Below are 23,200 nucleotides of genomic sequence, written 5' to 3'. Positions count from 1 at the left end.
TAGGCCCAAAGAAGCTCAACATAGGTATTTTGGCCCAAATCTGAACAATCATATATATAGTTTGTGTGTTTTAGGAACCCTATTTCAATTTTTCCTCACCATCTCCGCCAGCAGCACAAGCACGCCTACCTCACGAGCACTCGTGCCCCTCGCTTCCTCAGTTCGGTCTCTCTGCCACCTTTGCTCGTCCTCCTCGCAACCTCGCTCCTTTCTCCTCGGCATCTCCGAGACTCCGACACTTATACCCGGGTGAAGAAGAAACGTCTCCGATTGCAAAGCTGCGACCCCAAGTGTTCTTGTTTATCGGGTATGCAGTACCCGTCGGGTATCTGTTACCCGACCGATGCCCGACGAGTACGGGGATGGGCAAGAATCTATACCCGAGACAGTTAACGGGGACGGGGACAGGATGAATTCTCCATAGCGAGGAAGAGAACGTTCCGGCGATACCCGACGGGTACATCCCCATTGCCATCTGACCCATGGGTCTAGAACTTTCCTTGTTCTATAACCTTGTACCCTTCCTTAGGCTAGTCTAATCGCCAACCCACCTGATATTACACAATCCTGCCTTTAAGTTGATGTAGGTGACAGGGCCATTTTCGGTTACTTCTCATTCTACATGATCGATGGAGATACGGACGAGGAGGAGTGGAACCGATTCTATATAGTTTGCTTATGTACTCTAATGCTATGAGAGAGCGCTGAAATCTTTGCACTAATAAATCGATGAAATGTGATGTAAACTTGGATATGGTTTTGGGAAACTTGAATGTTAATGCATGTGTTGTGACGATCGCGTATGGTATGTATGTATAAAACATGGTTTATTGTGATGTTCTTGTGCTTCTGAGGTGTTTTTAATTTGTTGGTCTCGGGCAGGTATGGATTGAGACATATCCCATGGAATATTGGGATTGTTTTGCTTAAGTCAAGTGGATCAATGGAAGAAAACTCGGTCGATTTATTAATATGGATGATATACAATTTACGCGGTTTCTCGCATAAGCCGTAAGAGACTTGGCAAATGGAGATTGAACTTATTTCTAGGCTTTGCAAGAAGAAATAAAAATGCAAGCACTAGTTCATTTGATGGATGCGATGATCATGCATCCATGAAGTGGATATTATTGGAGAAGGAAGGCGCTCCTGACCTGACCTGTACCTCGGAAAAGCGAGGCCGTACATGAATGGAGCAATTGGCCCGTCAGTGTCTCATGTCCATACATCAACGGCCGGAAAGGCCAGATTAAAGCGAGGGGAGCAGCAGGAGATGGAGCAGAGGCATGCCAGAACCCACTCATCGTTAGCTAGCAAATTGCCTATATTATATTAAAATAGTGCTGATCCATCATCCATGTCGTCATAAGTTAGGTTACACACTGTAATGCTACACTCCTTTATTTCTCGCTAGCCTAGCTAGTAGCTGCTGCTACTCCTTGGTAGTAGCATGAAGGAAATATCTGATAGATGATGATGCAGCATGAGCAATGTAACGTGCATGCACAAGTGACCGTCGCTGCCTGCCCAGCAGGTCGGCCAGCACACACATGCATGAGACATGACACATCTCATCAATTCGATCTCTCGCACGAGCTGAGGTGCAGTGGTGCATGCAAATGCATACATGATCGATCGATGTGCATGTCTTCATCCCTGTCCTCCACTGCCCTGCACTTTTGCAATGTTTAATTCCAGTGGAGCCTTGCTTTGCTAGTGCAGGTGCTCCCAACTCGCACTTTTGCAAGCCTATAAATATGCATGCATGGCAGCCATGGCATCTCACACTCACAGCCAGCGATCGAGTAGTCTAGCTACAACGACACAAGCAATACCATCTCATCACTATCACAGTCTCACTGCAGCTAGCTAGATATAGCTGATCACAAGACAAGCAAAGCAAGAGGTGATCGATCGTCGACGATGGCCGCCGCTTCCTCACAGCAATTCCCGCACCTGCTACTCGTGGCCGCGCTTCTGGCGTCGTGCCTCGTCGGCGCCGCCAGCTTGTCGTCGTCGTCGATGCAGATGCAGTGCCACGAGGAGGACCAGGAGGCGCTGCTGGCGGTGAACTCGGCGCTGGGCAGCCCGTACCACTTCGCGTCGTGGACGCCCGACACCTTCTGCTGCGACTGGTACAACGTGGACTGCGACAACACCACGGGCCGCGTCGTCGGCCTCACCGTCTTCGGCGACGGCAACCTGACGGGCGCCATCCCGGACGCCATCGCCAACCTCACCAACCTCCGCACTCTGGTCCTGCGCCACCTCCCGGGCCTCTCCGGGATCATCCCGGACTTGCTCGCGCTACTGTCCAACCTCTCCCAGCTCACCATCTCCTCCACGGGCGTCTCCGGCCCGGTGCCGTCGTTCCTGTCCCAGCTCACGGAGCTCACCCTGATCGACCTCTCCTTCAACTTTTTCGAGGGCAGCATCCCGGCGTCGCTCGCCGACCTGCCCAGCCTCTCCAGCATCGACCTCAGCCGCAACCGCCTCTCGGGCCCCGTCCCGTCGCTGCTCCTCAGCAAGTGCACCGACCAGGCGTACCTCCGGCTGTCGCACAACAACTTCTCCGGCGCCATCCCCGCCGGGTTCGCCGCCGTCAGCTTCGCGCACCTGGACCTGTCGCGCAACGCCTTCACCGGCGACGCGTCGGGCGTCTTCGGCAAGGGGAAGCCGCTGCAGCACCTGGACCTGTCCCGCAACGGCTTCGCCTTCAGCCTCACGGCCGTGGAGCTGCCGGAGCAGCTGAGCTACATCGACCTGAGCCACAACGCCATCCGCGGCCGCATCCCGGCGAAGGTGGCGGACCTCGCCGGGCTGCAGCTCTTCAACGTCAGCTACAACAAGATGTGCGGCGTGGTGCCGACGGGAGGGAACATGGCCAAGTTCGACGCCTACAGCTACCAGCACAACAAGTGCCTCTGCGGCACGCCGCTGCCTTCCTGCGGCCACCGTTTCTACTGATTTTGTACTGAGGATCGATCCTCGGAGCAAGGTAAGTAGAGTGGTCGGCCACCGTTTCCATTGATCGATCGATCGATCATCGATGAGAGGAGGAGGAAGCTCTACACGTATGGCAAAGAAGCTCATAGAGTGCTAAACCACGTAAGAAGAAGCTCGCACGTAAGAAGAAGCAAGAGTAGTGAAATATATAGTACGTAGTACGTACAATACTAAACCAAGAGTGCTATATATAATGAAAGTGAAGCAAGGTACCTACAGGTACCAATATGCATGTAATAATTGTATCCTGGAATCAACTGTTAAGGTTAGTTCATGGATCCCAGGATGCATGGATCGAGAGCAACTACAAAAATCTGTACTATATATCTACTAGCTAGTGTAATGGTTGTGTCACACAACTTGTGTGTTTGGGTTTGTGTGTCTGACTAGGTAGAGACAGATTAATAAGCTCAATGCATAATGTATATGAGTCTCTCCTTTGAACTACCAACAATATATTGTTGCTTCATAATGCTTTCAGCAGTTGGCACAAAATGTTTCCATTTATGAATGCTGATGTCATAGCACAAAAACTGATGATGTTCCTGTGGATCTAAACCATCCATATCCATCAATATGTAAATCAGAAGATGCATTTCAATGTGTTGGCTCCCCTCAACAGAACATTTATATTCTGTTGATGCTCGACCTCACCGCCAGCCATAAGATCGACACTGGAGGGCTGAGATTGAGCCACGTCACCTCAGCCCACACCCTTCTGATGACGTGGCTACATACCTTGTTGACCTCTCAATCCTCCTGTGTTGATCTGACGACAGTCTATGAGCAACGCCATAGCTAGGGTGAGCATCTGCCACTGGCGGAGCCTCGTGGAGGTGATCCTGGTCTCTTGCCCCCTGGTTGCATGTTTTGTCAATGCATATAGTATTTCTCTCATCCAATTGCTATGCAACGCCTGTGTGTTTGATGGAAATTCGCCAAGTGTCTCAACCTATGCGAGAAACTTGCAGCTGGAGGGCCATATCTGGGTTCTGGCTGGGGCAAGAAACCTCCAGAACCTGGAACTCGGGCGTCTTGGGTTATAGGTACAGGGCAATTGCATAGTCGGTTCGATTAATTGTAATCTTAGAAAGGATTTTTTCTGGTTTGTTTCGTTTTACCCCCTCTTACCTTGGTCCTAGCACTACTAGGAATATCCACTTCTATGACGATCAGCTTTCGTCACTGAAGGAGCCCGCGTAATACAAAGATATGTGGCTCTCCTGCTTGTTCGAGAAAAAATGCTACATATGTAAAAACGACAGTGGTAGTGCCCGGCGTCCGGATGGACGCCCGCGCCTGCATTTCGTTTCGCGTGCTTCACGTGGGGCCCACGTCGCTCGAGCGACAAGAGGGGGAGGGGCGGCGCCTCTAGTTCGAAAGGACCTGGCCGCGACGTTGTATGGATGCCCAGCCGGCGCCGGGAGGAGGACACACTGAGACGAGGCAGCAGAAGGCGAGGAGGAAGATGGAACACCCGATTTACTTTTGAAACATCTAGATGCAACATTTGCAACATATGTGGGGAGACAGATGAAACTCTTGAAGTATGCGTCTGAAACACTTGCAAAAACACACATGAAAAACAATTGAAACCATTGTAAACATACGCAGCATCCAGATAAAACACTGGCAAACATATGTGTGAAACATATACAACATCTAGATAAACACACTTGCAACATAGGTCTGAAAAAACAGATGAAATTACATTGGGAACAGAAGCTTGCAACATACGTGTACAACCATTGCAACATATGTAACATCCCGATCCATTTTGGAACATCCGTATGAAACAGTTGTAGCATACCTATGAAACATCTGAAACATTTGAAACATACGCTTGCAATATGCGCTTTCAAGCACAACATCTACTTGCTGCTTGGACGAAATGGATGCTCGTCGACGTGGAGCTCGATGCCACAGAGTGGCGAGGGGGGATGCCAGCGGGTAGTTGCGCAGCCCCGACGAGCCGCTACGCGGCTCCAACGATATGGCGGGAGGGTGTGGTCCCCAGGGTAAGGCACCCCTGCGGTGGAGGCGGCAGCGCTGCCCGCGACGAGCACATGCGCTGCCTGCGGGTACCTCGGCGAGGAGCCCCTACGATGGAGGTGGCAGCGCTACCCGCGCGAGCGCATGCGGTGCCTACGGCGAGCGACCCTGCGCTGGAGAAGGTGAGCAGGGGCGGGGCGGCGTGGTGGAGTCGGATGCAGAATTTTGATAGCACGGTGGATAAGGTCTTCTGAGCGAGCGAACATGAGTAGGTCAACGGATGAGTCCAGCGGACGGGGCTGATGGATGCCCTATTCTAAATCATTATCGATGTAAAAACTGCTCTGTCAAGCTGTGAAGCTATGCATGAAAAAAGAGAAGCCTAGACTGTAGGGAACAAATAAAAAAATGATAGAAGAGCCTAGTTCTTTAGTTGTTTATAAAATTTATGTCACATCGAATGTTGAGATACTAATAAAGAGCATTAAATATAGATTAATTATAAAACCAATTACATAGACGGAGGCTAATTTGCGAGACGATTTTTAAGCCCAATTAATCTGTCATTAGCACATGTTACTGTAGCACCACGTTGTCAAATCATGGACTAATTAGGCTTAAAAGATTCGTCTCGCAAATTAGTCGCAAGTTGTGCAATTAGTTTCGTAATTAGTATATATTTAATACTCCATGCATGTGTCCAAACATTTGATGTGACAGAAATTTTAGGAGCGCCTAAACAACCAAATTGGGCCGAAGTCTAACTCCATTCATTTTTCTTTGCATTCCAAAGATATACCCAAACTGGACGAATTATTGCATCGTCAAAATTTAGAGTTGCTAGCTCCGCGTCAACAACCTTTTTTGTGCCATGGAATAAATGGGATCAACATTTTGGTCATGGCTTTGTAAAATGCTTTGGTTTTGACTTTTGAGGGGAAAAACAATGTATATGTTTTTGCATTGGACGCAACAAATTCTGTAGTTTGAAAAAAAAACATGATATCGCTAAAGTTGTTATTAGTTTGGATACACATGACTAGTTATTAGTTGGGGCTAAAAATTAGTCCAATTTAGTTATGGTTGGTTAGCTATTAGCTTGAGTGTGAACTCATGTATGTGTGAGCGTCTGCGTCTGTAACTGGGTCTTGCAAAAAAAAAACCTAATTAAAGACTTAGCTAAAAAATTAACCTGTCTATTAGCTCTCCTATTTTAATATGCACTAAAACTAATTTAAACTAAAAATTAGCTAGCTAACAATTAGCCATGCTATCAACAAGACTCTATACTTGTCTTTTAATGTTGCCATCTGCTCCTGCCGTGATACTTGTTGGCACTGTCTACCCATATTCTAATCTATCTTCTCTGACTCCAGTCTTTTGCAGTACAAGAAAAGTTACAGCAGCCAGGGGATACGTATCTATGTGAGGAGAGGACCAGGCCCTGATTTTTTTTACAATTTGACTCTTTAAAAAAAAATTAAGTATGGCCCCCTAGAAAACTTAAACTCATCTTTGGACCCTAGGGATCGGCGCCAGTACTCATAGCGTCGAGGTAACACGTCTCGGCACCATAGATCTTAGCGTCGAGGTGCCTGGCCGTACACAGTAGGACATCCTAGGTGGCGTTGACGTGGCCGGTACCTCGGCGCCAGAATACATGGCGTCGAGCTCGGCGCCACAGATCTTGGCGCCGACCTGGGCACGCACCCGCGCGACGGGATGGGTGCGGGAGACCCGCGGCCTTTTTCTGGGTGTGGAGCAGGAGTAGGTATGGGCATGCCAGTCCACAGTCCACACCCACAGGCCACAGTGGGCATGGACTGCTGCTGCAAGCGGCGTGTTAAGTCTTGTCAAAGCAGCACGCTCTGGACAGTACTGCAACTGCAACCATGCAATGATTTTGCACCTTGTGCCGCCTTCTGGTCCGGGCTATTTTGGGGTCAGCCGGTTGGTTTCGTTCGCTGGTCCTACTCCATCCATCCGGGAGCCTCAGCGCACCCCCAATCCCGCTGGTGACTACACCCCGCACTTGATGGTGGATTATCGTCGCCATGTGGCTGAGATTCGTCGTCGTCATGCCCAACCTCTCTATGATGAACCCAAGAATTTGAGGATTGAGTATAGGTTCTGGCAACCATTTCATTTTGACTTCTATCATCATTTGGTTTATCTCCGCTTCATCAACAAGCGGGAGGCTCCAGTGGTTCAGATGAAGTCCATTGACACCTATGAACTTGGTAAGTTGCCTGGTTTGGAGCTTAAGCAGATGATCACTGACTTGAAGAGGATGGGGTTAGAGCAGCTGATGGAGTTTCGCAAGCCGTGGAATAATGAGATTATTTATTAGTTCTATGTCATTTGGAGACTCATGAAGCTACTCATGTCATTCATTGGACCACTGAAGGGAAGCACTACAAGGTTGACTTCCCTACCTTTGCTCGCCTTCTTGGTTTGGATCGTCGGGATCGCCGCTCAACAACTATTGCTGAGATTTCCCCTCTTGCTATGGATGAGTATCAGTACATGTATTTGGATGGTCATCCTGCTGATGGGCAAACAGTTTGGTTGAAGCCCTACTACTATGTGCTCAACAACATTCTTCGCCAGATCTTGTATCCCAAGCGCGGTGACTCTACTCATCTTCGTGATGACTCTCAGGTGGTTCTTGACTGTTTTGGCGATGAGTTTACCAAGTTCTCTATTAGTCGTTACATTTGGACGAAGATTTTTTATGCTAGTGAAGATGTGGTGAAGCACTACCCCTATGCACCCTACATCATGCATATCATTGAGCATGTGTCAGGCATTCACTTCCCTATAGACAATCCTCACAAGAAGCTCAAACTTTCCAACATGCTCTCCCTTTAGGCGAAGAGAGAGTTAGAGGAGGCCGCCAACAGCAAAGGAAAAGGCAAAGGTGCCTCAGGTTCATCCTCACGTGCTTCACGCTCTCGCCGTGCTCATAGTGAGGAGCCTCAGTCTTCCTCTTCCTCCGGTGGTAAGCCCCCCAGTAAGTTCAAGTTCTTCATGAAGTATATGTTTGGAGCTTGTTGTGCTAGCGCAGAGTGTGAGCAAGAGTTGCTTGTGAGGATGCATCGGATTGATAGAAGTTGGACATTCACTCTGCACCGCCTCATGAGTTGGAGCCTCTTCGTGATCCTTTCGAGCTTTATGATGAGGTTTGTAAGGACTTCTATGGTGAGTCGTTCGATCAACCCCATCGCCATGGCAAGCAACAAGCCGGCGCTGAGGATGAGGAGTACATCGAGGATGATGATGACGACGACGATGGTGGTGATGATGGTGACCATGATGACGATGAGGACTTCAAGGACGAGTAGTCGTTTCTTTCATGCGGCCTACCCCTTTTGGCACTTGTTGACAAAGGGGGAAAAGGGGGAGTGTTAGGCTTTGATCTATCTTGTAATAAGTTAGTTGGCTTATGAGACTTTAAAATTTTAGCTTGTATAAACTATGTCGTGTGGTGGTACTATATGATGGACAACTATATTTGTGTGTGTGATGGATGATTGTAGGACAAGTAATGTTTATCTACATATCTATTAGTCTCTACATGTGAATGGTGGATATTATTTTGGATGGCCATGTGTTGTTTCAAGTTGTTACTTTGAAATCTTGACCATCATATTTTCTTTTACTTGTTGTGTGAATATAACATGTCATATTGCATCTTATTTTTCACGGATATTCACTTGTTCACATACATTTGGTGCACCCCACGGATTGCAAAATTTAGGGGGAGCTTCTATCTTAATACATGCAAGTGATGTGTTTATGATCATCATTGAAATTCAAATTCATTACATATGTTAAGGGGGAGCTATCCATAAATTTTGGGGTTCAAAAGTTTTAAGTTATTTCATTCTTATAAAAGCCTAAGTTGGTTGTCATCAATTATCAAAAAGAGGGAGATTGAAAGTGCATTTGCACCCTATGTGGGTTTTGGTGTATTGATGACATCCAATTTAGGGACTAATGAGATCTTAATGAGATATATTGCAGCTTTAGTCCCATGAAAGTTTTAAAATGTTGATCCAAGATGAAATGGTATCCTTTAATTCTTGAAATTGAAAAGACGGACGAACTCAAAGCACTCTCCAAAGTTTTATCTTTTGTTTTGAGTTTAAATTCCACCGTACTATAAAGAGGGATGTAAGTTTAGGTGGTCTGAGAAAGATAGAGTGCTCAAGCATATAAATAAAATCAAAAGATAGACACTAAATCATCTCACAAACACTTAGATGCAGACGGTGGACTTTTGGTAGCTGGAAGTCATGGTGTGAGCCGGAAGTCCCAGCGCTCTTGGACTTAGCCGCCAGGATCGGCTGGCTGTCGGAAGTCTCGGCTCAAGCCGGAAGTCCCGGCAAACGTCGGGAGTTCCGACTCCCGCCGAGCCAGCCCTTTGGTCTGCGCCTAGTGAACAGTGTTTTGTAGAAGGGTCGGAAGTTCCGGCGATCTGTGTCGGAACTTCCGACTTAGATCTAAACGGTTGATTTTGCCTATGAGTATAAATAGCTCTCTCATCTCTTCTAACCGTAACCCACTCATTCATTGCTCACCAACCTTCGTCTAAAATAGCTCTCAAGCATTCAAGGTGCCCCCCCTCCTCTCCCCTTTGCTCCAATCTTTGATTCTCTTAGGGTTTTGAGTGAAAGAAGAATGGATTGAGTGAGAGAATCACTTTGACAAGCTTGAGCACTCGATTTCTTCGTCAAGCCAATTGGATTTGCATCTTTTACTCTTGGAGTTTTGCTCCTAGATGGCTAGGCATCGTCCAAGAGCTTCCATCTTATGGAAGAGCCTTAGAAAGTTTATATTACCCTCGTTTTCTTAGTGGAAAGCTCGAGTGACCTTTGTGATTGCTTTGAGAGAGGCAAGGAGGTGGAAGGGACTCCGACCTTTGTGGTCACCTCAACAACGAGGATGTATGAGCTCCTTTGTGGGGTTGCTGAACCTCGGGATAAATCCCTGTGTCCCGCGTGTTTGTTGTTGTTGGAATTTGTGCTATCATATTTGTTCTTGTTGGTTTGTCTTCCTCCCCAACTTTCCTCTTAGGGTTTGGATTCGATCTACGGAATGGTGACCTTCCAGCGTCAAAGGAGCAACCCCAACACTTCATCTTACCACGAGGAAGTGGGGTTGTAAGATATCTCGCACTCAAAGTTCATTTTAGCACTTGTAGTTAAATTCTCGTAGGTGCCGGAACTCCCGGCTGTTTGCGTCGGAACTTCCGGTTGCCGGAAGTTCCGTCCCAAATTGTCGGGACTTTCGACTGTCACTGACATTGGATTTTGAGATTACGCAGAAAATTTTAGATATGCCTATTCACCCCCTCCTCTAGGCATTGTTTAGATCCTTTCATGCTTAGACGAATGAAGCTCGTCCTTGTGGAGCTCGACGTTAACGCGGAGTTCGATGCCACGGAGTGCTCGGAGGTCACCGGTGCGAAGCTCATTGATGGTATGGACCTCGACAGTGGCTACGGCAGGCGGATAGAGTGCGGCCACGACGGAAAGTGCGAGTCCAGACGGCGGAGGTGGCGCCGGCAAGCGGGGGCGTGCAGTGTAGAGCGGGCGTGCGACGCGGACCGGCTCCGTGATTGAGTGGACGAGGCTCGTTCAGATAGGGAGTCATGAGACGGACGCACGGATACAAACATTGCCGATAGATAACAGCTGGATAGTCCTTCTCAAGTCCAGAGACCACAGTGATCCACACTGCATGCTGCTCCTAGTCTTATCCAAGTCAGAGTGTAGCTTGAGATATTTGACCATCTATCCCTTTCGCTTCCATGAGTGGCCTGTCCTGCTCCTGCCAAAGTGACAAACGCGGCGGCGGCTATCTTGTTGTCGGCGCTCATCCATGAGTTGGCAGTTTGGCACTGTTGCATTTCTTGGCAAAGCTAGCCCAGCAGGGAATATATATCCATAGCCAGCTGCAAGCTGCAGCGACCCCCCGTGCACGTCCAAGATGAAGACGACGACGACGGCGATGCGCACCTCCCTCGTCCTCGTCCTCCTCCTCCTCGCTGCGGCTTCGGCCGCCGCCGCCGCCGCCTCAAGCAAGGACCGCTGCCATTCCGACGACAAGAAAGCGCTGTTGGCCATTGACGCGGCGTTCGGCACCCCCTACCACTTCGCGTCCTGGACGCCCGACTCCTCGTGCCGCGACTGGTACGGAGTCGACTGCGACCCCTTCACCGGCCGCGTCGTCGGCCTCTCCATCTTCCAGGACGCCAACCTCACCGGCACCATCCCCGACGTCATCGGCGGCCTCGTCCACCTCCGGAACCTCATGCTGCACCACCTCCCCGGCATCTCTGGCCCCATCCCGCCCGCCATCGCCAGGCTCTCCAACCTCTCCATGCTCATCATCTCCTACACCGGCGTCTCCGGCCCCGTGCCGTCGTTCCTGGGCAAGCTCACCGCGCTCACCTTGCTCGAGCTGCCATTCAACTCCCTCACGGGCGCCATCCCGGCGTCGCTCGCCGCCCTCCCGTACCTCTCCGGGATCGACCTCAGCCGCAACCGCCTCACCGGCGCCATCCCTCCGCTGCTCCTCAGCAGGTCCCCCGACCAGGCCTACCTCGTGCTGTCGCACAACAACCTGTCCGGCGGCATCCCAGCCGAGTTCGCCGCCGTCAACTTCGCGCACCTCGACCTGTCGCGTAACGCACTCACCGGCGGCGACGCGTCGGGCCTGTTCGGCGGGGCAAAGGAACTGCAGTACCTGGACCTGTCGCGCAACGCGCTGAGCTTCAACCTCTCCGGCGTGGAGCTGCCGGAGCAGCTCTACTTCGTGGACGTGAGCCACAACGCCATCTACGGCGACATCCCGGCGCAGGTGGCGAACCTGACCAACCTGCAGTTCTTCAACGTCAGCTACAACCGGCTCTGTGGCGGCGTGCCCACCGGCGGCAACATGGCGAGGTTCGACGCCTACAACTACCAGCACAACAAGTGCTTGTGTGGACCTCCGCTGCCGACGACATGCAACAAGTGATCTACTATGTGTATCAGTCGTTCATCAGAACAGATATCTCAGTTGTACTGACTCTTAATATTTTTCAATAAACGAAATTATTTACGAAATTTGGGAATTTGGCTACTGTAGCACTTTCGTTTTTATTTGGCAACTAGTGTTTAATCATGGACTAATTAGGCTCAAAGCGTTCGTCTCGCGATTTTCAACTAAACTGTACAATTAGTTTTTTTCGTCTACATTTAATGCTCTATGCACGTATCGCAAGATTTGATGTAATAACTACTATAGCACTTTTTGAAAAACTTTTTAGGAACTAAACACAGTCTAAAACTAGGAGCACCCGCTAGAATCTTATCCAAAGGCCTGAGCCAATTTCATATTCTCCAGTTCCATTCCTATAGGTGACGGAAATGCGCTCTAGCCAAAAAAGAGTTGATTCCAGGGCTGGGCTAAAAAAGAAGTCCATTTTTAGAATCTGCATATATACAATTAGCTAGAATTACTCATCTTTGCTCACTTCTCTCTTTATTCATTTTTCTGTCCGAAATAACCATAGAGATGTCTCGTTATCTCTATTTCAGCTGTTATGAACTTATTATCAACTTCTCAATATGTTTTTACCATCCACCACATCAATAGCTCTACATGGCACCTATATGTCTTTAATATGTATTTAGTTTAATATGTATTTAGTTGAAGCCTTTTTGTTAAATATGGTAGATCTAATTATTGCAACCCATGTCACCGACATGATGATTCTTATGAATTTTGATCTTGTTATATCCAACCGATTTCTCGGCATGAGTATTTGATAGAGTGAACAAAGTGAAGGTGTCCACACATTTGAACCCTTGCAAACACTAGAACAGCTCTGCGCTGATGGTGAGAAAACTCAAGTGACATCACAAGAATTCTTCTAACCGCAGCAGTTGATCCTCTTGCTCGACAAGGCGCTGAAATGAGCGACACAATCGCCCTATGCACAAGAATTATTCTAACCACTCAAGACCCTCATAGTAAGGAAATAGACCATAGAGGGTCTAGCAGAGCCCAGGGCACTTGAGGAAGCAAGCATAAGGGAAACATAACTGAGTCGTTGGGTTGCTCTCGCCAGGGTCGGATAAGCATTTATAGTCGGTCTGTAAGATTGAATCCAAGCGCCCATGAATCAATAGTGCCCTCGTAAAGCTTTAAAGTGTGGGCTCATAAGCAGGCAAAGACGTTGGGGAAGGTGACAGATAGTAGGCCCCAGGTCAAGGTTCTCTACCCATGACCACGGACCCATCGAGGGTACAACATGGTAATTTTGAAATAAAATTACTTTTATTCTAAAATTGGGGAACATTTGTTTACACCAAAATTTGATAAAGAAGAACGCGGGAACTCAAAACTCCTAAGATTGTATCATTAAGGGATCGATCAGATGTGAATTGATATCAGTTGGTTTTGATGCAGTCTCGGAATCGGCTATTTTATAGATGACGTCAGCAGACAACATCAACGGACTGTGTACGGATGGCGTCAGGGAGAAAAATATCGGACTCTATAAAAGAGAAAAGGATTAGAGTCCAAGTTATCTTAAATTAGGAATGTTTTCTTTTATTTCAAAGATAGCAATAAGTCGTGTTTGAGGAGGATTCATGTTTAAGTTCTGGGTATAAATATTAGATCCCGGCTATTGTAAGAGACATTCAATCAATCAATACCAATTACTTTTTTTGGTTTTACGCCAACCCTTAGGAGTAGGAGTACTGTAGATCTCGCGAGTTCTTCAACAAGCAGGGCTGCATCGATCCGGTCGACTTCTAGCTTGTCTGTAAGTACCGTCATGGCTTATACTTTTGTTTGTAAGGCTGCATCGGTCCGGCCGACCTCATACGAGCTCTAGTATAAGTTAGTTATCGATCCTTATCTAGTTCAAGTACGGCTGCATCGGTTAAGTTTGACCTCCACTGCTCGAATTAGATTAAGGTCAAGTTATCAGCTCTACCTAAGGGTGGCATCCTTCGTGTAGATTCATTAAGTTACTGATCTTGCTGATGTTCTTGTTGTCATTAGTTTCAGTAATATCAACCTGTCCAATCGAGATCGATCTAGATCGGCCTCATATCCTTTTAGTCCATCGTTTATTTTATCACATTGCGATGGTTCTTACTTTAAACGACGGATTATGTTTTATCGGCCGTTCTACTTCGATCTTGATCGTACATAGTACGCGGCTAAGGCATGTCTGATCTTGAGAAGGTTTACTAGCTAGTTGAATCTGGTCTATAGCTCGCTATTATGGCTGTAACGATCCGGTCGATCCCCACTGTTGGCACTTTAAATCAGAGTATGCTAGTTGGTAGATTTGCTTTTGACCAGACGTGACCTTGATTGTTTGCTATGCCTGCATCGGCTAAATAGCCGATTGCCCGTACTTTAACGCTTATAGTGTGTCTTCATGATTTTGTTAAATATGATTAGATCTATTTACTTTAAAGGTTTGATCTGTTATCTTTATCATGGCTGCCATCGATCCGGTCGAACCCCACTGTTAAGGATAACATGTTAGATTTGATGAGTTTATACATCTGTCTATATTAAACAGTCGATTGTTCACATGCTGTAATCCCTTTTCTACCTAAATTGCCTATTTTAGCCGATTCGTCTGTGCTTTCACAGATATGGCACGCTTTCATGAACCTGTTAAAGTATGGTCGGTTCTAAGGATTTTCTAGTTCTAGACTATCATCATCGTCATAGCTCCATCGATCCAGTCGAACCTCACTGTTAACGGTAATAGATTAGATCTAGACGGTTCGTAGATCTGTCTATATCAAACAGTCGATTGTTTGCGTGGCATATCCCTTTTCACCGGATTCATTGGCTCTACACCACGTATTAATCAAATCTAATTTAGTCAGTGATGTATCTTTGACGCATACATGTTAATAGCTTAAGGGAAATGATCATTAAAACTGGGCGTATTGTATTCATTACTATAAAATCAATCATGACCCGCGAGCGTTACAGTCCTTAACAGTCGATTTCTTCTCGTATCGGCTATTTAGTCAATTTTTCCGTCTGGCTGCTCCCAAAGCGGCACACTTAGAACTGTCTGGGCAAAACCAGCATGTTCCACTCTAAATTACCGATAAACTTTCCCTCCTTGTCAATTGCAATTCAAATTGACTGGCATGTCCTTGGGAATTCGTAGGATTGACTGTTCCTGCGTTGAAGCCAGGCAGATCTCCAAATCGTTTCGGCTTGCTACGTGTCCACCCGGCGCGGCTACCACATTTTCACGTCGACACCCTCTAACCCTAATTTCCTTTGCCTGATGCCCAATGCATCCCCCACGCCGTACTCAGCCGCTCATGCCCCCCTCTCTCCCAGCGCTGTCCATGGTCCACACACTCACTTCATGAGTCGCGATGCCTAGCCACCCTCCGCTCCTCCCATTCCTGTTGTCCTCTTTCCCTAGCGCCGCATCCGAGTTGTGGCGCCCTCCGCTCCTCCTTGTTCTCAAGACGAAGATGCTCACACCGCCCTCCTCTTCCCTCCCCGGGTGCATGGCCACCACCTACGGCCGGATCCACCTCACGAGCGAGCATGCCGGCGGCCGCTACCACCTTCCGTGGCTGCCTACTTTCGGATCTGCATCACCACAGGATGACTAAAAGGGCGATGGCCTCAACATGCTCGGCTTCTCCTCCGCCTTCCCTTGGCAAGCGGGCCTCGGGCCGACCCGACAGGCTTCACAGGCCGTGCTTTGCGGGCCAGCCCAGCACGGAAAGCTACCCATAGGGCCGTGCCTAGGCCGTCGGTCAGGCATGAAGCCTAGGGAGGCACGGCTCGGCAGCACGCTAGGCCCTATCGTGCCGAGCCTTGTTGGGCCGTGCTTGGCATGGGCCCGTGCCGGCCTGGCCCGTTGCCCATCTATAACTCTTGCTTCGTGGCTAAGCATGCATACCTAATCTGACTCCCCGCGTCTAGTCTAACATGTTTTTCTTATATCTTATATTATTAATTATAGTAATAATAATCATAACAATAATAATAATAACAATAACAATAATAATAATAACAATGTTGGTGTAGAAAGTGACCAACACGTAAATATTTGTAGTTTTGTCATACGTTGTGATCGGAGGTGGCCTAACACTCAATGACATAGGGTTTATACTGGTTTAGGCAACGTGCCCTACGTCCAGTTTGAGTCAGTCGGTGACTTTATTCCTGAGCCCAGGTGCTCGAAGTTTGCAGTGGGGTTACAAACGAGAAGGAGAAATGGGGTGTACAAGAGGTTCGGTCGGCTTCGGTCGGAAGGGCCGAGAGCGACAGGAGCTCCGCTACGAGCTAAGTGTTCAAGTGTGTGCTTGAGGTCCGAACCTGGTGGTTCTATGGTTGTAAGCTAGTGAACTTGGTTGATCTAATGAATCTGGGATGGCTTGAATCAACTTGAATAAACTTGGGTTAACTACATTTGTCGGAGGGAACACATCCCCTTTTATAGATGAAGGGGATGGCTTTACAAGTGAGAGGGAGATGGTACGTATGCTATTGAGCCTTGTTACCCACGCCGATGGGTATGAGATAATGGTAGGCGCCCGAAACACTGTTGATGCTACTGTTGAGTGTCAGACGCATGTGGGAGGTGGTGCTGTCTTCTTTGGGTGTGCAGACTTCGGTACCTGCATATACTGGTGATGCCCAGAGGCATGTGAGGGGTTTCACCAGGATAACCCCGTACGGTAAATCCCGACGCCCACAACACTATTGATGCCTAGAGGCATGTGGGGGGTCTTACCGTATGGGATTTTAACGGCGCCCACAATACTATAGAGGAAAACATCGACGCCTACAATACTATTTGTGTCAGGGCGGTTGTAGAGTACTATTCCTACAGGTGACAGGGTATGGTCCCTGGTATCATGGATTGACTTATGTGCCTTGCCTTGCCTTTCCCTGCACGTCTCCTGGTCCTTACTGAGCGGGCGTCCCCGGTCGGTTGGTCTCAGTCGGCTCTGGTTTGTGCCAGTCGGAGAAGAGCAGGGAGCAGGGTCTTTGCATACCCTGGTCGGAGACACGGGGTCGGAGTCGGAAGCGGTGCTTTTGGCCAGGCCTTCCGGTCGAAGAGGTCATCCAGACGCAGGCTAGAGACCGAAGCGAGCACTCCGGTCGGAGAGGTGGGCCGGAGTCAGAAAACGGGCGTTGTTCCTCCTTGGCCTGGCCTTTTAGTTGGAGATTGGATCACTCCCCTGGCCTGTCGCTCAGGTATTTGGGCCGGCCCATGAGTTGTGCGCTGTCTGCTTGGGCCGAGCTTTTGCGGGGATGCCGGTCCGTGAGGGACCCCAGGTTTATGAACCTGATAGGAGCCCTCGAGCCCCCTGGGCGATTCGGGCGGAATCATCCGGGGTTTTTTTGTCTTGACGGCGGGTGCACGCGAGCGCACCCATGGGTGTAGCCCCTGAGCCTCCCGGCGGTTCGGGCAGAATCGTCTGGGGGTTTTTCTGTTTTACCAGTGGGGGAGGTTTTCGTCGGTGGGTGCGCGCGAGCACACCTGTGGGTGTAGCCCCCGAGCGGTTTGGGCAGAACCGTCCGGGAGGTGTTTAGCGGGCGTGCGTGCGTGTTTTTCAGTCGAGGTTTTTAGTAGTTTTTAGGGATCGGGTGAGACGGAGCTCGTGGATCCTAACGTCGATGCGCGCCGCGGGATCGGGCGAGGCAGTTAGGCTTTTTAGGGATCGAACTAGACAGAGCTTGTGGACCTTGGCGTCAGTGCGTGTCGTGGGATTGGGCGAGGTAGTTTAGTTTTTTAGGGATTAGACGAGACAGAGCTTGCGGACCCTGGCGTCGGTGCGTGCCGTGGGATCGGGCGAGTCGGAGTCGTGGATCCTGGCCTTGGTGCGGCCCGCGCAACCGAGGCAGTTAGTCTAGTTAGTTTGGGGTTGGGTGAGCCGAAGCTCGTTGATCCTGATGGGGCGAGTTCGGGGTCGCAGACCCGGTGTTTTTTGGAGCGTAGTCGAAGCGTAGCCGGATGGGGCGAGTTCAGGGTCGTAGACCCAGGTGTTTGGAGCGCAGTTGGAGCATAGCCGGATGGGGCGAGTTCGGGGTCGTAGACCCAGGTAGTTTTGGAGCATAGTCGGAGCGTAGCCAGATGGGGCGAGTTCGAGGTCACAGACCCAGGTAGTTTTGGAGCGCAGTCGGAGCGTAGCCGGATGAGGCGAGTTCGGGGTCGTAGACCCGGGTAGTTTTGGAGCGTAGTCGGGGCGTAGCCAGATGGGGTGAGTTCGAGGTTACAGACCCAGGTAGTTTTGGAGCACAGTCGGAGCGTAGCCAGATGGGCCGAGTTTGGGGTCGCAGACCCAAGCGTTTTGTGTCTTGAGCCCCCAAGCCCTGTCGGGCCTTAGTAGGGTCGGTGTGAGTTTGTGTGCATTACCCCGTCCTCGGTTCCTCACAACCGGAGGGCTGAGTTTTGTCGCTTGTCCCAATCGCTCAAGCTCGAGTGACGTGCTCGGTGAGTTCACTAACGGGTATGATCGAGTGGAATCCGGGTCCATCGTTCGTGACGGGGTCGGCATAGCCCTCTTGTGACATTCTACTGCTCCTTTACCTATAACCCGGTAGATGCCTGGGTCATTCCGGAGACCGACCCGGGTGGCCTAATGGCCTCCCCTTGATAGAGATTCTGTGGGCTTGGCAAGAGGTTCAGGATCGAACGAGAAGGTTGAGATGACCCTATCTGCCAGACTGGGTGAGGGCTGCATAGGGCTCATCTATGTTTTTCTCCCCTGGCTCTGTTGGTTGCTCATGTCGAATGAGGCAACCGCCGCTTCATGACACAACATGGAGCGTTGTGATGCATTTTGCTGCACGTGCGATGCTTAGTTCCTGAGCCCTCGGGTGGTTTAGGGCCCGAATCGTCCAGGAGGCACGGGCCTATGGAATGAATGCGCGTATGGATGTATGAAATGATTTAAATAAAGAAATAGCGGGGGTCGGTAGTGTTACCTTGATGACTCGAGTGATGGGGTTTGAAGAGCTCCAGTCGGAAATGTCCGACTAGGACCCTGCTCGTCGTTCGTGACTGAGCATGGCCTACATGGGGCGTCCCTTCGCTCCATACCTGTCTATTGGTGTGTTTCCTAAGCCGTTCGATCGACTTAGGTAGCCCGACGGTCTCTCCCAGCGGACATCCCGTTTTGGGTTTTTCCAAGTCCCGCCTAGGGATGCGGAGTGCTGCATGTGTGCGGTGGCACTTTGGTTCTTGTGCCCGTCGTGCGGTAGTGGCCGGTGGGCGGTAGTGGTGGGCCATACCTTAGCCATGTCCCATCTGATCAGGAGTTGTTCCGTCGGGTAGGGCACGTCTCATTGGTCAGGGTGTGTCTCATCTACATTAAATGGGAAAGAGAGAGGGTTTTTCACTCCGCCGTTTTGTCTTTCCTGATCGGCGCGCTCTCCCCTAACTGTTGTACCCTTTTCCTTAAGTAGGAGAAGGGAGATGGCTTTTGCTCCATTCTTTTTTCCTGTTCCTCATCTGCCGCCTCCTTTCCTTTTCCTCCTTGCCGAGAGCGTTCTTGAGAGTCGCGGTGGTTCCTAGGAAAGAAAAGGGAGAGAGCGAGGGAGAAGAGAAAAACTCACCAATCCTTTTGCGATCCCAGAGTGAAATGTCGGACTGGAGGTCGTCCGCTGTGAGGGAGTCGGTGTTGAAGGCCTTTGTTGTGAAGGGGTTCCTGCTGCCAAAGGAGGTGGTGCACTGGGGGCTCCCAGGAGGGAGGAGTCCCCGCAACCTTGGCCTGACGAGGTGGTGTCCTTGCTCACCATCCATGAGTGTGGGTTAGGCTACCCCGCACACTGGTTCCTACGTGGGCTCCTCAATGAGTGGGGTCTAGAGCTGCAGCACCTCAATCCAATGGGGGTGCTGCACATCGCCGGCTTTGTCATCATCTACGAGGCTTTCCTTGGGATGGAGCTGGTTAGGAGGACTCTGCCCCCGGCTGAAGTGAGGGGGCGCGGGTCGTAGCCTGGGAGCGGTCCTTGCCCTATAGGCCTGTTGACGTCGGGTCCTGCCTTTAGAGTTGTGTCGCTCACCTCCCAATACATTTTTCTTTGTCCCTTTTTGATCTTTTTCTATTGAGTCTTTTTGGAGTGTGACTTATCTGCACTTTTTGTCAGTGGCTGGATGATGTCGGGTTTGACCATCGCCCCAACTCCCATGCGGGAGGCTTGGAGGCCCACCCCGCAGTGTGTTGCGGCGGGCGATGGGGGGGGGGGGGACAGGGTGGCGGCGGCGAAGTCTTCCCTCCTAGGGGTGATGCCCCCCGGGTCGGTTGCTGGTATGGTGGCAGTGATGGCGTTGGCGTTGGCGGCGATCCTAGTGCTGACGGCGAAGGTCATGTCGGAGGTAACCCTCATGGCCCCTCCTCCACCAGCTATGGAGAAAGAGGCGAGGGAGGCCGAGCTCCCTGCCTCGCCGGGTGGAGGGCTACAAGGCTCACCCTTGTCATCGGAGCCGAAGGCGTCGATGGGGGATGTGGCCGGGACAGAGTCGGAACACCTAGCGACAGCCCGCGCAACCAAGGTGGTGGATATCATGTCAGACAATGAGGCTGATGTCATGGTGGAGCTACCGATGTCGTCACGGGAGCTGGCGGTAGTTCAGTCAGAGGCTGGGCCCTCCGGCGGGTTGCTGAAGGGTGACCTAGAGTGGCCCTGCTCTGAGGACCCGACAAAGGTGCGGTTCATCCTTTGGGATTCGCAGGAGGGTCAGCTCTGGGACATCCTTGGGGAGCAAGGACATGTCGCGGTGCCCAAACTCACCGACCTGTCTACGAGGTTCGGAGATGCCTAGGAGCGGGTTAAGTCCGCTCAATAGTTAGTCAAGGTCGACCTGCAGCTTGCTGTGGAGGTGAGTTTCCCGTACTTGTCCTTGACCTTTGAATCTTTTGTTGGTTGCCTTAGCATGCTTGTTTTTCATAGAGTCTGAAGGGGATGTTGTCCCACAAGTCCCACTTCCTTCAAATGGAGCATGCCCGGATGGCTGAGCTTGAGTGTCAGCTAGAGTTCGCTCACCACGAGTCCTAGGACCAAGCGGTCGAGGCGACAGCGGCACGGGCGGAGGGGCAGCATATAGTAGAGTGGGCGACTGCCAATGAGCAAGGGCTCGAGGTGGCGAAGGCCCGCCAGGCGAAGACTAAGGCGGGGTTGCAGACATCCCTGGCGAACACCGAGGCGGTGCTCTAAGAGTCCTTGGTGGCCCTTGAGTCAGAGCGGAGTGCATTGGTGTCAGAGCGGAGCGCCCTGGAGTTGGCGTGGAAGGCCCTAGAGTCGAAGCGAAAAGCTCGGTCGGAGGCGGACCATGAGGTGCTCATGCTTCGGGGCTAGGTGATGGGGACGGAGGAGGCGAACGCTCGGCTATGCGCGTAGGCGACTCAACAGGTGGAGGAATTCTCCGTCCTTGAGAACTTCCGCGTTGGTATGTACATTTTCTATTTTTTGTCATGTTGGTTTTTCCTTCAGCCTGTTTCTAAGCTTGTCGCCCTTCTTTCAGAGCTAGGTGGAAGGGTGAAGACGCTGGAGCAGGACCTGGAGACGATCAAGGCGACCTTTAGCCAGAATGCAGAGGAGCTGGCCAAGTCCTGTGAAGAGCGACGTGCTCTCGAGGGGGATCTTGATCAGATCTGCAATGTTGCCTACCTCGTCATCTCGGAAGTCTTTGGGTCAGCGCCAAGCACTAGCGCGCCCGCCGTCCAGCTGGCGGAGGTCCCGGATGCGGTCTGGGACCTTATTAGGAGCGTCTGTTCTACAGAGCATTGGGTGTGCTGACTTCGGTGGTGACACACCACCCAAACCTAGACTTCGCTACTATCTACAGTGGGTATGCTGAAGGCTTGAGCATGGAGGACATCTAATCGATCGGGGAGAGCTTGCTGCCGCACGTAAGGTCGATGGCAGAGCAAGTCTTTGCTCAGTGGGTGATGGACGTCCATCGTGAAGACATGGCCAGAAGCATGCATGGGGAGGACGTTGCCCAGCTTGTGGATGGCACGGAGCCTGGGTCAGAGGTGGATATTGCCCCGGCTTCGGTTGAGCCGAATGTCATGCCACCGGGGAGTGAGCAGCCCGTGCCTTCGCCGGTCGCACCGACAGCAGATGCCACCAAGCCGGTCCAGTAGCTTGCAAAGTATAAGTAGTTTAGTGAACGTAAAAAGTTTAAGTTTGTGGGGGAGCCCCTGTGTAAACGTTCCTGTGTGTTTAATGACTAGTTGGTTTCATTTTCTACGATGGAGTCACTCCATTCGGGGAAGCATGTTCCCTTTTGTTCCTTAGTTTTCCCTTAGCATAATTTTGTTTTTTATTCTTTCTTTCTCGTACCTATCCATTTGTTCCATAGGCTACAACCTTGGGAGCCTAGGGCGTGGCCCGTGGGGCTCAGTTGCTCATAACCGTAGGGAAAGGCGGGGTGCGATCGGTTAGAATGTTTTAAAGTAAAGCTACGTAAGGGAAATTAAAGGAACGAACTCCCCTTTTGATCGGGTAGGAAGGAATTTCACCATATGATAGTAAACAAAATAGAGAGGTAGTAGTGCCCCCTAGTGGAGCCCCTGAGTGCCCTAGGCCAAAAAGTGTTCGGTCGGGGTGCTTTTATAGGAGCATACTCTAAGTAAACAATGGTAAAACTGAAACTTAGGGGAAGAAAAAAATGACATAGCTATTCCAAGCATTCGAAGAGAATGTCGTCGTTGTTGTCCTTAAGTCGGTAGGCGTCCGGTCGGATCACTTCAACCTTTAGTCGTCTAGATCCTTGCCCGCTACGCCCCTTTCTCGGTCGCTGCTTCTTCGCCTTTTTCTTCCTTTGGCCTATCAGCCTACCTCAGAAGGCGCTTGAGGAGCTGGCAATCCCTGTAGAGGTGTTTGACGGGGTAGTCGTGGTTGGTGCACAAGCTCTCCATGAGCTCATGGAAATGGCCCAGAGGGTCCTGCTAGGGCTGCATGCCTGCGTGATTAGCCGTGGCAACCAACGCAGAGTTGGCCGATCGGCGGCGATCCTTTCTGTTGTTTTCCCCCTCTACGTGGAGGGGCCCTCATCCTGATCCTAGAGCTTGGCCTTGCCTTTGCCTTGGTCTCCGTTGAAGCGTGGTGGGAGCGGTTCTTGCTGGAGGTTTTGGACAAAGGTCCGCAGTCCTAGGCCATTAGGGCTGGGACTCCGGTC

The 23,200-nt window shown here is 50.5% G+C and overlaps 2 protein-coding genes across 2 annotated transcripts; both read left to right on the top strand.

Annotated features, from left to right (window-relative positions):
- Window positions 1–1,804: 1,804 nt before the first annotated feature.
- Window positions 1,805–3,478, top strand: LOC136481977 (polygalacturonase inhibitor-like). Its single transcript, XM_066479239.1, has one exon. The coding sequence runs from the start codon at window positions 1,924–1,926 to the stop codon at window positions 2,965–2,967; it is 1,044 nt and encodes a 347-aa protein (XP_066335336.1). The 5' UTR covers window positions 1,805–1,923; the 3' UTR covers window positions 2,968–3,478.
- Window positions 3,479–10,859: 7,381 nt separating this feature from the next.
- On the top strand, window positions 10,860–12,070 carry LOC136481987 (polygalacturonase inhibitor-like). The gene has a single exon (XM_066479247.1). It carries the CDS (start codon window positions 10,993–10,995, stop codon window positions 12,022–12,024), a length of 1,032 nt encoding a protein of 343 aa, XP_066335344.1. The 5' UTR covers window positions 10,860–10,992; the 3' UTR covers window positions 12,025–12,070.
- Window positions 12,071–23,200: the final 11,130 nt, after the last annotated feature.

This window comes from Miscanthus floridulus, chromosome 1 (genome assembly GCF_019320115.1).
Source record: "Miscanthus floridulus cultivar M001 chromosome 1, ASM1932011v1, whole genome shotgun sequence".
Classification (NCBI taxonomy): Eukaryota; Viridiplantae; Streptophyta; class Magnoliopsida; order Poales; family Poaceae; genus Miscanthus; species Miscanthus floridulus.
This window is presented reverse-complemented; position numbering and strand designations above follow the sequence as displayed.

Coding starts and splice junctions, on each gene's coding strand:
- LOC136481977 (XM_066479239.1), top strand. CDS start 1,924: ATGGCCGCCGCTTCCTCACAGCAATTCCCGCACCTGCTACTCGTGGCC.
- LOC136481987 (XM_066479247.1), top strand. CDS start 10,993: ATGAAGACGACGACGACGGCGATGCGCACCTCCCTCGTCCTCGTCCTC.